Source organism: Nannobrachium achirus (assembly GCF_963921795.1).
Source record: "Nannobrachium achirus genome assembly, chromosome: 5".
In the NCBI taxonomy this organism is placed as follows: Eukaryota; Metazoa; Chordata; class Actinopteri; order Myctophiformes; family Myctophidae; genus Nannobrachium; species Nannobrachium achirus.
In genome coordinates, this window is record NC_137814.1 from 48,526,459 (window position 1) to 48,542,660 (window position 16,202).

A 16,202-nucleotide genomic window follows, 5' to 3' on the forward strand; every position below is an offset into this window, starting at 1 on the left:
GTGTTTGTGAGGGTATCTACACTAGGAGACACGGGGAGAACATGCAAACTCCACACAGAAAGGCCCTTTCACCAACCCCACCTAGGACATTCACGAATAGTGATTTTTAGTATTCGAATTATTCGACGAAAACAATAAAAAAATTAAAATAAGTGAATATTCGACTTCGGTGAACAACGTTGAATAGTGACTTTGATATTCGAATATTCGAAAATTCGAAAATTTGGTGAATGCCCCAACCCCACCTAGGGTATGGGCACTGATGACGCGTATAGGAGAGAGCACGCCCCCAGCGTCCTGCAGCGGGAATCAAACCCAGGACTTTCTGAGGCGACAGCGCTACCCACTGTGTTACCGTGGCCCCATCGGATCTATGATCACATAGGGCGTTCATTTATGAAAAAAAAAAAAACACAAAGGACATTAGGAGGTTTCTGCCTGACAGCAACGATATGCAGTTCAAGCACAGTCTGGCAGCCATCCAAGGACAAGCATGCATCTCTCCGTCTATTACCGAAAGACACATCGCTGCTTGCACCGTGTAATGAAGGTACAATGACCGTTTTAAACACTACAAGGGCACTGCCATTATCATTAGAGTCAACAGCGACACAATTATGTTTCCAAATGGCAACTCTAAAGCAAGGCCTTGTACAGTTAAGTGAGTGAGTAACCATCCGGCATCCGGGATGAGGGACTGCTTTCTGCTGAAAATCTGCTCGGCTCAGTCCGCAACTTGTTTTTTTATCTTTGACTTTTATCTTTGAAGTAAGATATCCCGCTGGGATTTCTCTGTTTGTGAAAGTAAACATGAAGCCTTGCATTTTGTTTTCATTCGATTTTTTGATTCTTTGATTTTGCCATCAAAGTGGTGGAAAAAACAAAACAACACGTCAACCACAAATACCTTGCAGAAAACATTTCACATTTCATCTGATTATATTTTGACTTGTTTATTCATAGAACACGATTGCATCGCGCCATGTTTTTGCCCACAAAATCAAACTGAGGTGGAATTTCAATGAGCTGAATGAAATGCAAAAGAAACAAAAAAGAAACAAAAAACTGAATCCCTTGGAGGATGCACCTCAGCTACGTGCAGGGGCGTCACAAGGGGTAGGAAAGTGGGACTGAGTTACCAGGGCCCAAGGTGGAGGGGCCCTAGTAACTTTAGCTATTGAAAAATAGCAGATATACAAGCTCACAGCGCGGCACCGAGTGCCGCGCTGCAAGCTTGTAGATCTGCTATTTTTGAAAAGTCGTGAAAATGTGCGCAAATCTTTGAATATATGTATTTTTTTAAGTGAACATTTGCAACTCCAATTTTGCTTCTGGGGGGTCCCTGGAACTCAATATTTTGAGATGGGGGGTCCTTCACATGAAAAAGTTTGAGCATCACTGACGTGAAAACATAGGTTTCTTGGCACACATTTTCACGGTTTTTCAAAAATAGCAGATCACAAGCTCGGTGCCGTGCTGTGAGCTTGTATATCTGCTATTTTTCAATAGTTAACATGGGGGGCCCACAGTGAATCCTTGTACCCCAGGGCCCAGAATTTGGTGTGACGCCCCTGGCTACGTTCAGTGACCTTGTGGTCAGAGTGTCCCCGCTGAGTTAAATCCCTGGCCCAGTCATACCAGAGACCAGGCACGTGCACACATAGACATCAAAAGGGGCTTGAGCTCCTACCCTTTTGTCCGTCTGTAAAAGGTGCCCTCTCCAGACCATGAATGTACTATGAACTTGAATGCAGCATATCTTATGTCATGTAACCCATGATCACATTCACACATCAAAAGATGTTTGTACATTTGAAAACTTGAAATGGGACATTCTGCATACTGAGCACTTATAGTTAGTACAATGCTTGTGTACTTTTACCAAGTAGATAAAACCTCAAAAACAAATCTTAGAAAAAAGAAAGATGGAACAATGGATGGATGGTTGCCCTGCAGGGGCAACCACATTAATGAATTACGTCTTACCATTAGGAATTTTCTCCATTCAAGTCAATGGGGAAAATTCATTCACTAATAAATTAATGGCCATTAAAGTGATCCCTGACTAATACGACAAATATGCCTTAATACATTATAATTGTCCTCTATAACTACAATGTAAAATTAAAAACACCTTCAATATTTTATTTCTTCAAGAAATAGCTAATCTTTCACTCAATAGGGGAAATGCATGTCGCAAGTTGATGATGTCATAAATGTCATGTGTGATCTATCCCTATGGAATTTATGGCATGCATGTGCAAAAAACACATTTGAAATATTGAGTTGATGCTCATTTTAACCATATGAAGTATTAAGTTTGTTTTTATTTGCACATGCATGCAGGCCCGGATTTATATGACATGAGGCCCCTGGGCAAGGGGAAATAAAGAGGCCCTCGTGCGCGCGCAAAAATTTCACCTCCGGTCCACCTGACCACACCGTGACCTCACCTTCGGACCGGCGCGTGCATAATCTGACTGTGTATCCTCATTGGCTCATTAGAAGGGTCTAAAGCGGATACAGAATTGGAGTTTGCGTGCATGTGTGTAGCCTATGTGTGTGGAAAGTACCGGATACATAGAGTGGGCGGGCTTTAGACTGCACTAAGCTTTCAGAGCAGCTACATGCAGTGCGGCCAGCAGAGCAGAAGCTCTCAATAATAAAACAAAATGTACTGTAACTAAACACAAATATCACTTTATTTGGATTGCAATACTTTAAAATGTCATCATTAAATGTACTCATTCAGGGTCTTTTCAAAATGGCTTCCAAGTTCCACAACGCCTCCCTCTCCATAGACTTCCATGTAATTCATAGTGCACGGATCATGCACGCCCATGCCTAGATCATGCACCACGTGTGTCCACACTGTTCACAGCTTTCAAACAAAAAAATCCGAATGGAAATCCGTTCAGGCATTCATGAGGTAGCAGCCATTATGTTTTCTTGAAATGTAAACAAACATGGCTGCCATGTTTGTTGGTATGGGGGTTAAACATGGAATTTCGCGATTGCGATCATGCCTACTACATTTTTTGGGGTCCAAAAATTTTTTTTTGAAAAAAAAAAAAAGAAAAAAAAATTTTTTTTTTTCTTTTTGAGGCCCCCCTCCCCTGAGGCCCCTGGGCTCGTGCCCACCCTAGCCCAATGGTAAGTCCGGCCCTGCATGCATGCCATAAATTCCATAGGGATAGATCACACATGACATTTATGACATCATCAACTTGCGACGGGCATTTCCCCTGTTGAGTGAAAGATTAGCTATTTCTAGAAGAAATAAAATACTGAAGGTGTTTTTAATTTTACATTGTAGTTATAGAGGACAATTATAATGTATTAAGGCATATTTGTCGTATTAGTCAGGGATCACTTTAAAGCATAAAATAATGGTTAAAGTAATGATGCGTAATAATGCATTCCTGGTTTTAAAAACTAAAAGTTTACATGTTTTAATGTTACATGTTTTAAACACTACAAGTGTCATTCCATCTGCATGGTTCAGGGAAACGCTGCTACTGCAAGACAAGTCAGCTCTGCTCAGTCGGCACTTTATTTCTCAGAGAGGGATGGGAATTAACTTTTTATTTATTTGTTTATTTTATCCCCTTTCATCTTTGAAGTAATGTAATTCCACTGGGTTGTGCTTTTCTTTTCTTTTTTTTTTTTTTTTTTTCAAATACCAGATCCGTTTGTAAAAGTAAACAAAAACCAAATCAAAGCGGTGGGGAAAAAAACAACGCGTCAAACGCAGAATACGGAAAACAACAATTTTCCACCATATATCATCAGAAAGTCTCACGTTAAATTACACGCAAACCAAACAAGTCAAACAAAGTGGGGGTTGTTATCTTGCATCAGACTGACTTCCTGAGTGCCCGGCCCGTCATATAGTAGTACTGGGATCTTCAACGTTTTTCAGGTCAAGGACCCCTTATCTGAGAGAAAGAGATGAAGCAGGGACCCCCCCCCCCCCCCACTACATATTGTACAAAATTGTGTCACAGATTAATCTTTTTCATAGCTTCCATAGATCTTCATAGACTAGTTTGACAGCACCATCATCAGTGGGGTTGCTGTATGTTGAATTCATGTGTATTTTCAGACATTTAACCATTTGAACCGTCAATAATTTGTAAACTTGGGGCGCCCGCTGGCCTAGTGGTCCAGGCGCATACCACTTAGGCTCTGATGCCTGACAGCGCGTCACAGGTGCGAATCCTGATCCCTATGACCTTTGCTACGTGTCACTTCCCATCTCTCCCCCCATTTCCTGTCAGTCTACTGTCCTGTCAATAAAGGCTAGGGTTCAAGTGGTTAATGGGAAAACTCCCATCACACAAACATTTGGCAACGCCCTTGTCATAACTCATGAGGACCTCCTCGGGGTCCCGGACCCCCTGTTGAAGACCCCTGAAGTAGTGCATAAACCAGGGGTTGGGCAGCTTTGATAATGAAGAGGGCCACTGTATTTCCACACTCACTTCAGAGGGCCACATTGCATATACAGTACTGTCGGGCAATCTCTGTATTTTAACTTTTTGAGCGGTGGTGGTCTCCTTAGAGTGGCTTTATCCATGTGTTACTATGTTACTATCACACACACACGGCCACGCACACACACACACACATGTTTGGAATTGTAACAGCTGAAATCAATAATATATCATATTAGGCCTATGTGAAGGTCCCCGGGGCCACCAGTCAGTTAGAGACAGGCGGCTGCTACTCGGAACTGCTAAAGGAAAACAATGCCTATCCTTAACTCCCCCTGACCTTCCTATTGTAAATACCATTTATTTTGGGTTTTACAACTTTTTCTTTTTTTAATGATATCTTCTATCTATCTGTCATTCAATGTTAAACGAGTATTGACCTTGTACTAGGGCATTCACGAATAGTGATTTTTAGTTTTCGAATGATTCAACCTCAAAGTATTCGAATAGTCGAATATTCGACAGGACAGGCCAAACTGTCAAATATTAAGTAAGCAAGAGGCAAACATTGTGAAAATAGCCGATCTACATTTTCACAATATTTATCTGTGGAACCGAGTCACATTAAATGTACTACCTACAATTCCAAATGCTTGTCAGGGTGGGGGTCCCCAGTTCAAATATGTTTATTTTGGGGGTCACGGCCTAAATAGGTTTGAGAACCCCTGGTAAAGAGCATTAACAAATTCATCCACCAGGGGCATTGACAACTCATTCGTATGACTTCCTATCTAGCCAAGCTTTATAAACTATATTTTTTTTTAAAGAGAAAACAATAAAAAAATAAAAATAAGCGTATATTCGACGTTGGTGAACAACGTCGAATAGTGACTTTGATATTTGAATATTCGAATATTTGAATATTTGGTGAATGCCCTACCCTGTACCAGTGAACTGTGCTGTCATGAAACTGTACCTGTTCCTATTCAAACCTCCCACAACGTTTGCAATCAATCAATCAATCAATCAATCAATCAATCAATCAATCAATGCATGGCCCCATGCATGGCCCCAACGACTCACCGTGGCGGTGATGAGCGGTCCGTGCAGCGTGGCGTAGAGCAGTGCCTCGTTGACGTGCCCCCTGACGCCCAGCAGGGCCAGCTCCAGGCTGTGGTGCGGTCCCGCCACGGCGTGCGCCAGCCGCTCCAGGAGGCCCGCGTAGCGCCGCCACGGCTGGTCCAGCTCCGCCACGCTGGCCAGGCAGCCGCGCAGCACGTTGAGGCAGTAGCCCACGCACGGCTTGATCAGCGTCAGCCCGCGGCAGTGCGAGCAGTACGCCATCTTGGTCAGGCCGCGCACGCACTCGCGGCTCAGCGCCGCGTGCTCCGTGGCGTTGACGGCGTCCAGGCCGCTCTCCAGCGCCAGGCCCAGCTGCCGGCCCGCGCCCAGCGCGCCGCTCAGCTCGCGGGCCATGGCGGCCGGGTGCTGCCCGAAGGGGTTGACGTCCTGCCGCGTCATGCGCAGGCAGTCGCCCGTGTCGCCCCCCGCCACGCCCTCACCGCCCGGGTTGATGAGGCGCGTGTACGCCAGCGGGAAGAGGTCGTCGAAGAAGCGGTGCACGGCCGCCTCCACCGAGACGTTGGCACCGCGCAGGTGCTGTGACAGCGAGGAGAAGAGGCGGTTGACGTGGGGGAGGGCACGGCGAGACAGAGGGGCGTAGGAGGCCTCCAGCAGCGAGCTCAGGTGTCCCTGGGAGAAGGAGAGGAGATACTGGAACGTGTCTGTGAGGGAGAGAGAGAGAGAGAGAGAGAGAGTAAATTATGCTGTCTGATCTGGGTCAGGCTCATTCATACTCCAGTTTTAGGTGTAGTTTTCTAAAGTCATCTCTTTACATTTTTATCCCACTGAGCTTATCTGCTATTTTTTTGAATAGCCAATGTTTAAAATAATAAGGGAGTTCAAATGATTGTGATGCAGTATTAACACATATGGTGCCAACCCCGAGTTTCCCGAGTTTGTATTGGTACTAGTGCTGTGCCAACCCCGAGTTTCCCGAGTTTGGGCCGTTTTTGAAAAAAAAAAAAAAAAAAAAAATCAATTTTTTTTTTTTCAAAAATATTTTTTGGACCTCCAGAAATGTGTTAGGCATGATCGCGATCGCGAAATTGCATGTTTAACCCCCATACCAACCCATTCTTTCAAACATGGCAGCCATGTTTGTTTACATCTGAAGAAAACATAATGGCTGATAAATCATGAATGCCTGAACGGATTTCCAAGCGGATTTTTTTGTTTGAAAGCTGTGAACAGCATCTACACACGTGGTGCATCATCTAGGCATGGGCGTGCACTTTTTACACACTTGCACAATTACATGGAAGTCTATGGTAACCATGGCAACGCGAGACATTGAAGAGAAAAAATCATTGCAACATAAGTGTTGACTAATTTAGAGGGGACCCATTTCTGGAACCCCCCCGGGCCCAAATCTGAGAACTATCGCCTCATGGGTCTAAGACGGGGGTGTCCAAACCTTTTTCAAGGGGGGGCCAAATTAGAAAATATTAAGACACCCAAGGGCCGACTATATCTCCTGACATTGTGTACCTTCGGACCATAACAAAGTCACAAACATATGCATCAAATTTTAACTATTTTATTTAACTATCATCATCAATATTTAATATCAAAACACAAATAACTCGAAGTCTTATTTCACATTATCAAATGTAACCAGACGTGCAAGGTAAAAAATACAATAAAATAGCCTGGGAACAAGGAATCCGGACAAGTTATACTCTGGGAACATATTCTCGTTTGACGGCGCTGGTGGGCCGTTTATAATACGATTCGGGAACGAAGCCGCGGTCCGCATAAAATCTGTCCTCGGGCCGCATTTGGCCCCCTGCCCGCACTTTGGACACCCCTGGTCTAAGAATTCAAGACCTATGATGTAGATGTCCTTAAAAAAATAAAGAAATCCTGTGTGTCTGCCAACACTGTCCTGGATGGGGAATCCAAGCCCTCCTAGAATGAGCAGGGGGAATACCAATACTGGAATACCAGAGTCTTCGGTTTCACCACCGCAGTCCTGCAGGACTGCACCTAGCGAATGACCACCTCCACATCAAACAAAAATTTACGTTTTTGAAGTGGATCATGACGGGTTCCCACTAGGGCATTCACGAATAGTGACATTTATCTGCGGAACCGAGTCACATTAAATGTAATACCTACAATTCCAAGTGCTTGTCAGGGTGGGGGTCCCCAGTTCAAATATGTTTATTTTGGGGGTCTCTGCCTAAAAAGGTTTGAGAACCCCTGGTATAGAGCATTAACAAATTTGACAACTCATTCTTATGACTTCCTATCTAGCCAAGCTTTATAAACTATATATTTTTTAAAGAGAAAACAAAAAAACAAAAAAAAGCAAATATTCGACATCGGTGAACAACGTTGAATAGTGACTTTTATATTCGAATATTCGAATATTTGGTGAATGCCCTAGTTCCCACCCTATCGATTATGCTGCTTGGGAGGCACTCGGCAGCGTAGCCGTTGCATGCCTTTTTTTTTCCACTGCCGTCAAAATGAGTGTCGTAGAAATCGCTGTGGTGGTGAAACTGCCACGAGTCTCTAGTGTTGATTTTGACGACAGCTATGATGACTAAAACTAAGACTAAATATATCGACAATTTCATCAACAAATAAAAACTAGACAAAAATGTCAGGGAGGGACTAGTGGAGAAGAGATCCAGTAGAACTAAAACATCTACAACAGCTTGTAGATGTTCAGCATGCAACCAAGTGTAAAATCAGCCATTACGAGGACATCAAGGCCCGACAACAAACATTTTTGTCGTCAAAATCAACTTATATTTAGTCGACTAAAACTAGACTAAAACTAAAACTGTTCAGGTGACTAAAATGTGATTAAAACTAAATTACATTTTATTCAAAAGACTAAATGAATAAAACGTAATAAAACATTTCTGTTTAAAATCAACACTACTGGTACGGCCTAGGCTTGAGGAACCTACTGTATGTAGTACAGTATGGCCTACGCTTGGCTATACTATTTCCTAGGCCACGGGTTCCCAAACTTTTCAGGCCATACCACTAATAGCCTATAGGCCTTGGTTTGGAGAGATGTCTCTAAATGAAGTCATCTTCCCTCTTAGGAGTGTCTTTAAGGAGAGATTACCACTGGCTGCCTACTAGACAGTCAGATAGACAGAGGTGTGTGTGTGTGTGTGTGTGTGTGTGTGTGTGTGTGTGTGTGTGTGTGTGTGTGTGTGTGTGTGTGTGTGTGTGTGTGTGTGTGTGTGTGTGTGCGAGCTCTTGACTAAAACAGGAAGTTGACATGAGCTCCAGTGCAGTCAGTCTGACTGTGCATTCACTGTCGCGACCAATATAGAACACATTCTATATAGGCTGCCGTCTGGCACGCAACATGCCATTCTACACACACACACGCACGCACGCACACACACGCGCGCACGCACACCCACACACGAGAGCGTGCGCACGGACATACACATACTGTACGTACACGCAAACACTCAGACATGCACACATATACTGTAGTATAGCCCCCCAGCCAACGTGATCATCACTTATGATTTCCAATCCCAGCCAAGACGCATAAGGGGCCATAAAAGAGATAATGTGATGTCAGTGCAAAGAAGTGCTGTCCTGTTACCAGGAGACAGTCAGACAGACAGACAGACAGACAGACAGACAGACAGACAGACAGACAGACAGACAGACAGACAGAGATAAAGAGGCAGGTGGGGGGTGGCAAGGAGACAAGTTGACAGAGGCAGAGACAAAGAGCGGAGAGAGTAGGTGGAGGTGGTAATGAGAGTGCTGAGGTGCACACTGCATCCTATTACAACTCTGCTCCCACACAGGCAGCAATTAGTGCTTGTGTGTCTCAGGGAAATCCTCAACAGGAAACCTGGGGGAGCCATGGGAATGGAGCTGCATCATGGGACCTTCCCATACCGCCTGGTGGGGCCAGGGATGGAGCTGCATCATGGGACCTTCCCATACCGCCTGGTGGGGCCAGGGATGGAGCTGCATCATGGGACCTTCCCATACCGCCTGGTGGGGCCAGGGATGGAGCTGCATGATGGGACCTTCCCATAACGCCTGGTGGGGCCAGGGATGGAGCTGCATCATGGGACCTTCCCATACCGCCTGGTGGGGCCAGGGATGGAGCTGCATGATGGGACCTTCCCATACCGCCTGGTGGGGCCAGGGATGGAGCTACATGATGGGACCTTCCCATACCGCCTGGTGGGGCCAGGGATGGAGCTGCATGATGGGACCTTCCCTTACCGCCTGGTGGGGCCAGGGATGGAGCTGCATCATGGGACCTTCCCATACCGCCTGGTGGGGCCAGGGATGGAGCTGCATGATGGGACCTTCCCATTCCCAGACGGCCTAGCTGCATGTCCTTTCTCTACCTCCTGAGCCACTGCCGCCCAGTGAAATTGATTCTTTCACCACCCACGACTAGAGCTTTAATGATTATGACATTTTACTTGAGTATATAACTGTATACTTAAAAAACAGAAGTCTTTTTTTTTTTGTCAGCGGCTTCATTCAGTTTCAGGCTGCTAATATATGCTCTTTCTTTCCCTATCCAGTCTATTCTTACCTACCAATAACAAAGTGTTTTAATCATTCATCCTGCTTCAGCATCCATGTTGCTGTCCTACCATGTCCTGTTATGTCCTGTCTCCTTCCCTTCAATGAGAGACCTTTAGTGACCAGTACAAAGTAAACAAGTGTCCAGTAACTGGTCACTGTGACCCGTCCTGATATAGCAGTTCAAGCAGACAGTGATGAAGCAATCTACTAACTAGTCTATACTCTGTTTGACCGATAAACATTATGTCTGAGTATTATTTATTAATAGAAAACTGTCCATATGTCAACTTTTTCAGTTTTTGTTTAGTATTTCTTTATCATATCATCTATCATCACATTTCCAATATGTTTTTAATGACCAATAGGCTATCACTTTCTTCTTTTATCGAAATGTCGATAAACAAGTGGAGCTGAAAATCACTTTGGTGGCTCTAGTCCAGGGACGGAGCGTCCGGTTAAGCTGGGTAAGCGGCCGCATATCGGCCCGCGAACCGCGGGGGCCCGGCCGCCAGCCACCGACTGACTGTCAGTCTCAGTCCAAATTGGGGAGAGACGGGTAACGGGGCCCGAGCATTGTGGCTTGCATACCGGCCCGGTTCTGAATTGCTCCGCCACTGCTCTAGTCTATTCCATTTATATTATTAATGTACAATTTTTTCCATCACCTCGACAGCTGAAGAGGATGTGCGATCATCTCCCTTATTCAACCAATCACAGCGTTCAATCATTTTTTATTTTTTTTCCATTCTCCATTGCTGAGGCCAGACTGAGATGGTTTGGACATGTAGTGAGTATATCGGTAGAAGGATGCTGAGGTTGGAACTTCCAGGCAGGAGGCCTAGAGGAAGACCAAAGAGGAGATTTATGGATGTTGTGAAAGCGGACATGGAGTTAGTCGGTGTGAAAGAAGAGGAGGCAGAGGACAGGGTGAGATGGAGGCAGAAGGGAACAGCCGAATGGAAACGAAGAAGATTGCTGCTAATTGCAGCAGCTACTGTACAGTAGGCATAGCTATAGGCCTTGACTCATTTGGTTGCCAGTAGGAAGCTATTCACACGCCTTGACGGTCGAAACGCACGGGGGGAAACCACAAGACATCCTGTTTATTTTCTGTTCATGTTCGGGAGCTTCTGAAGACCGGACTGTTACGCGGAAACATTTAAACATGGAAGGGAGACAACACATCCGTCTTGGGAGACTAATGAAAACCTAACCCCCCTTAGGAGTATGTCGTCGTTGTCGGGTGGAAACCCTGTATGTCCAAAACCGTTCCTTTTGCATTTATAGCAGTGATAGCTGAGTGGTTAGTGTCCATACCTAGGACTCCGGAGGTCCCAGAGGTCGCAAGTACGATTCCCCGCTCCAGCTATCACTGCTCCCCTTCCCTCAAGCTCCTTGTGGGCAGCACTGGGTTCAGCTGGGTTAAGCTGAAAACTGAATTTCCCTTTACTTGTGGGATGATGTAGGTAAATTCTTTTTTCTTCTTTTCTTTTTTTCTTTACCATTTTAAAATGATTTAAACTAGTGAAAATAGCCGATCTGCAAGCACACAACGCCTCGCGGTTGTAGATCTGCTATTTTCACGAGTTTCAGAGCCACAGTCTTGTATGAAGAAGCGGGGCTTTACTTAACGAAAAAAAAAAAAAAAAAAGCAACTTGGAGATACAAGGTTTCTGCCCGACAGCGACGATGTAATGTAATATAGTCCCCATCATCCAGCCTGCAAGGTCAAACCTCTGCCATACATCAGTGCTTCTCATAGTGGGGTCCAGGGACCCCCAGGCATAGCCAATTATTTTTATACCCCCTTTTTCTCCCCAATTTAGTCGTTATGCCAATTAATTCCTCCCCACACAAATATTGTTAACATAGCGTTCAAAGAAATAGCAGATATACAAGTCTGTGCAAATCTTTGAATATCGTTTCTAAAAAGCTACATTTTTTAACAATAATCTTTGCTTCATGGGGGTCCCTATAGTAGGCACAACATATTTACACTAGTGATGTTTTACCTGCGTATTGTAAGTCGCTTTGGATTAAAAGCGTCTGCTAAATGCCTAAACTGTAAACTGATTCTGAGATGGTTGTCCGTAGAAACAATTACATGAAAAGTTGTGAGAACCACTGCTGCTTTAAGGATTATGGGTACTGCAGTCCCTATCCAGCCTGCAGGTTCAAATGATGCATGAGCCTTGACCTGTCCTGTCATCTCCTTCTGCCCTCTCTCCCTCTCCCCCCCCCCCCCTCTCTCTCTCCCTCCTCCCCGTCTCCCCCTCTCTGTGTCTCTCTCTCTCTCTCTCGCTCTCCCTCTCCTCATTCTCTTTTTTTTCTGTTCATCACTCTCTCTCTCTTTACTCTCTTCTCCCTCTCCATTCCCCATCTCTCCCGAGGTTGTGTGAGTATGTATATGCGTATGTGCGTGCGTGCGTGCGTGCGTGCGTGCGTGCGTGCGTGCGTGCGTTTGTGTGAGAATGTATGCGTGTGTGTGTGTGCGTGCGCGTGTGTGTGTGTGCCGGACACAGTGCACTCCTCTGGGCGTGTGATGTCAGCCCTAAAGCATGCCAGGACATGGAGGAACAGCAGCAACTGTAGGGAAACCGAGACAGGAGAGAGAGAGTGCCAACACCACACACACACACACACACACACACACACACACACACACACACACACACACACACACACACACACACACACACACACACGCGCATACGGAATCCAACAGATCCCAAATAATGTGATTCATCAGGCACTGCTCAGGACTCTGGGTTCTATAATCACCTCGCTAGAACAAAGCAATTATGTTCAACCACCAGGCATCGCTTCTTTCCCACACTAAACTCCTTGCGTGTAAACTGTGCGTGTACGTTTTCACGTGTGTGTGTGTGCGTGCGTGCGTGTCCAGCTCCTCCCAGCCCGTGCACGCGCACGCACACAGACAGAGGGACAACAACAGTCATGTCCTGCTCAACAGCTGCACTAACTAATGCGAGCGCTGCTCGTAACACCGGGGGAGTCCCCCGACTGGCCGGCAGAGAAGCCAGCGCTCATTTGTAACGCGCCACAAAAACACCATCATCGTAATCTAAGTGTGAGTCTACACACACACACACACACACACCACAGCACAGCTCCCAAACGCATGCACACACGCATTTAAGCACGGACGCATACACGCACAAAATGATTTCTAGTGACGGAGACAGACAGAGGAGAGAGAGAGAGAGAGAGAGAGAGAGAGAGAGAGAGAGAGAGAGAGAGAGAGAGAGAATTAATGGCTTAACAGGGATTATTCATTTTAAGGTCATGGGTGACAAATCTGAGACTTGGGCCAAGAACCAGACAGACAGACAGACAGACAGACAGACAGACAGACAGACAGACAGACAGACAGACTGACAGACTGACACGCAGACACAGTCAGAGATCACTGGAGGACTAGAGCTAAATGAACGCAGTCTCATCATTTTGGGTGAAGTTCAGAGAGAGAACATAGCAGAGCAAACATCCAAGTACACTGTGTGTGTGGACTTGGTACCAGTGTGAGGCCTGTCCCCGTGCCAGTGTGCTTATTGCCTGAGTTCCTGCCTGCCTGTCTGTCTGTCTGTCTGTCTGTCTGTCTGTCTGTCTGTCTGTCTGTCTGTCTGTCTGTCTGTCTGTCTGTCTGTCTGTCTGTCTGTCTGTCTGTCTGTCTGTCTGTCTGTCTGTCTGACTGTCCGCCAAGCCACAAGGCTCAAAACCACAGGACATTCAGCCACAGAATGTGCCCAGAGGCTTGAGTTACACGGCATCACACACACGATGTTATTACAAAATCACTATACGCTCCCCGGTCGCCATGGCATATTATGCTCTCTCTCTCTCTCTCTCTCTCTCTCTCTCTCTCTCTCTCTCACACACACACTCTCTGTATTTTGGACAGTTCAGTTCACATCGTCGGTGCGTTTGTTTGGTGGTCTTCATGTCTCTAATGAACACATTCTGCACACAATTAAAAGGGGGCAGGGCTTTATATTACAATGCAAATCAAATCTCGATTGAAGGTGGAAAAGTTGATGAATTTTCGAGCCTGCGGAGCTGCTACTTTATTTCAAAAATGTTATCCCACTATTTTGTAACCCATTTTTCACCCAGTGCCAATTGCCTAAGCTGTAATCCTGGGCTCTGCTCTCCCTCTGCCAACCTGGGGAGAGCCCCTGAACTGAGCTCATGCCTCCTTCAGTGCATGAGGAGTGAGCAGGCCGCAATTTATCACCTGAAAGGGGGGAGCTTCCCCGGTTGGATGTAACGTGTGGAAGGAACACATTATTCCAACCAGATCCTTTCCCCTCCATCAGGCGCCCCGGCAGGCAAGAGGGAGGCATTATAAATGTGCATTTATAATGCCATTTTTATAAAAGGCATTATAAATGCATGTTTTTGTGAGGGTACCTATACCCTAGGTAGGAGACACAGGGAGAACATGCAAACTCAACACAGAAAGGCCCTTTTGCCAACCCCACCTAGGGTGTGGGATCTGCTACTTTCAATGCTTTTGTGTGACGCTGCAGAATAACCAAGTAGGCCGTTAATCTACCAAGAACACAAAAAGTAAAAATACGGAGATATAGGAAGGTTTCTGCCTGACAGCAACGACATGCGGCAAACAGCGTCTCGCCCCGGGGCCGCAAACCTCCTGATGACATAGCGTCGATCCATAAGAGCCGCGGGATCGGGTCAGAAGGAGAGTGTTTATGGAGTACAACGATGATATAATATCGTTGTTACGCTTCTCGCGAGGGTCATGAACTACATTGGGTGTACATTTTACAAAGGGGGCTTTTACGACGGGAGGCCATTAAACCTTTAAGACATAGTTGCCGAGTGAAATAGTGGCTTCTCTCTCTGCCAGGAGAGCGACAGAGGTGGAGGGAGAGAGAGAGAGCGAGAGAGAGAGAGAGAGAGAGAGAGAGAGAGAGAGAGAGGCGAAAGTGAAGTGCACGGAAAACGAAAAAAGGAGTGTGGAGTTGTGTGGAGTTTGCATGTTCTCCCCGCGTCTCCTAGGGTAGGTATACCCTCACAAAAAACATGCAATAATCCTGGTCATGCTCTATATACTGTCTACCCCTGGCCAGCCAGGGCACCTGATGGAGGGGACAGGAACTGGTTGGAATAACGTGTTCCTTCCACATGCTACGTCCAACCGGGGAATCTCCCCCCGTCAGGTGAAAAGAAGCAACTTGGACTCCTCATGCATAGAAGGAAGCATGAGGTCAGTCCGTTGCTCCCCACTGGCAGAGGGAGTGTAGCGCCCAATGGCACTGGGTGAAAAATGGGTTAAGAGAAAAAAAGGGAAAAAAAGGAGAAAAAAAAGGGCCGACCCTTTCTTCTGAACGAAGGGAAAACAACTACTGTACGAGTGGTCCCCACCTTGTGAACATGGGCCGTACATCTGGATTCATTTGGCCCCTGCGGCCCCCCAAGCGCTTCCCTGTCTCTCCATGGCTGTTAGTTCAAACACTTCCCTCTCCGGATACGCGGCACTGGGACACGAGACCACCTCTCCACCTCTCCATGCCGCTCCCTTCTGACAAACTGCAGAGCAGACCGCATCTCTCCCTCTCTCCCTCTCTCTCTCTCTCTCTCTCTCTATGTCTCTCTCTCTCTCTGTCTCTTTGTCAGGGGTGTCGCACCAAATTTCTGGGCCCTGGGTACAAGGATTCACTCACATTTTGTGCTTTAGCTATTGAAAAACAGTTTTTGAAAAATCGTGTACATTTTGTGCAAGTCTTAAAAAAAATTATGTTTCTATGTCGGTGGTGCTCAAACCTTTTCATGTGAAGGACCCCCAAAATGATATGTATTTGGCCACGGACCCCCATCTCAAAATATTTAGTTCCAGGGACCTCCCAGAGTCAAAATTTGAGTAACAAAAGTTCGCTTAAAGAAATACATATATTCAAAGATTTGCACACATTTTCACCACTTTTCAAAAATAGCAGATCTACAAGCTCGCAGCGCGGCACTCGGTGCCGCGCTGTGAGCTTGTATATCTGCTATTTTTCAATAGATAAAGTATAAAATAATTAAGGCCCCTCCACCTTGGGCCCTAGTAACTCAGTCCCA

The 16,202-nt window shown here is 45.9% G+C and overlaps 1 protein-coding gene across 1 annotated transcript in view; it reads right to left on the minus strand.

Moving 5' to 3' along the window:
* LOC308285136 (glypican-5-like) overlaps positions 1–16,202 on the minus strand; it is a gene marked incomplete at both ends in the record, with an annotated part of 308,188 nt that overhangs the window by 220,509 nt on the left and 71,477 nt on the right. The window contains one exon of the mRNA XM_080725853.1: positions 5,520–6,220. Coding sequence (XP_080581979.1) covers positions 5,520–6,220 — 701 coding nt within the window. The remainder of the gene's footprint in view (positions 1–5,519; positions 6,221–16,202) is intronic.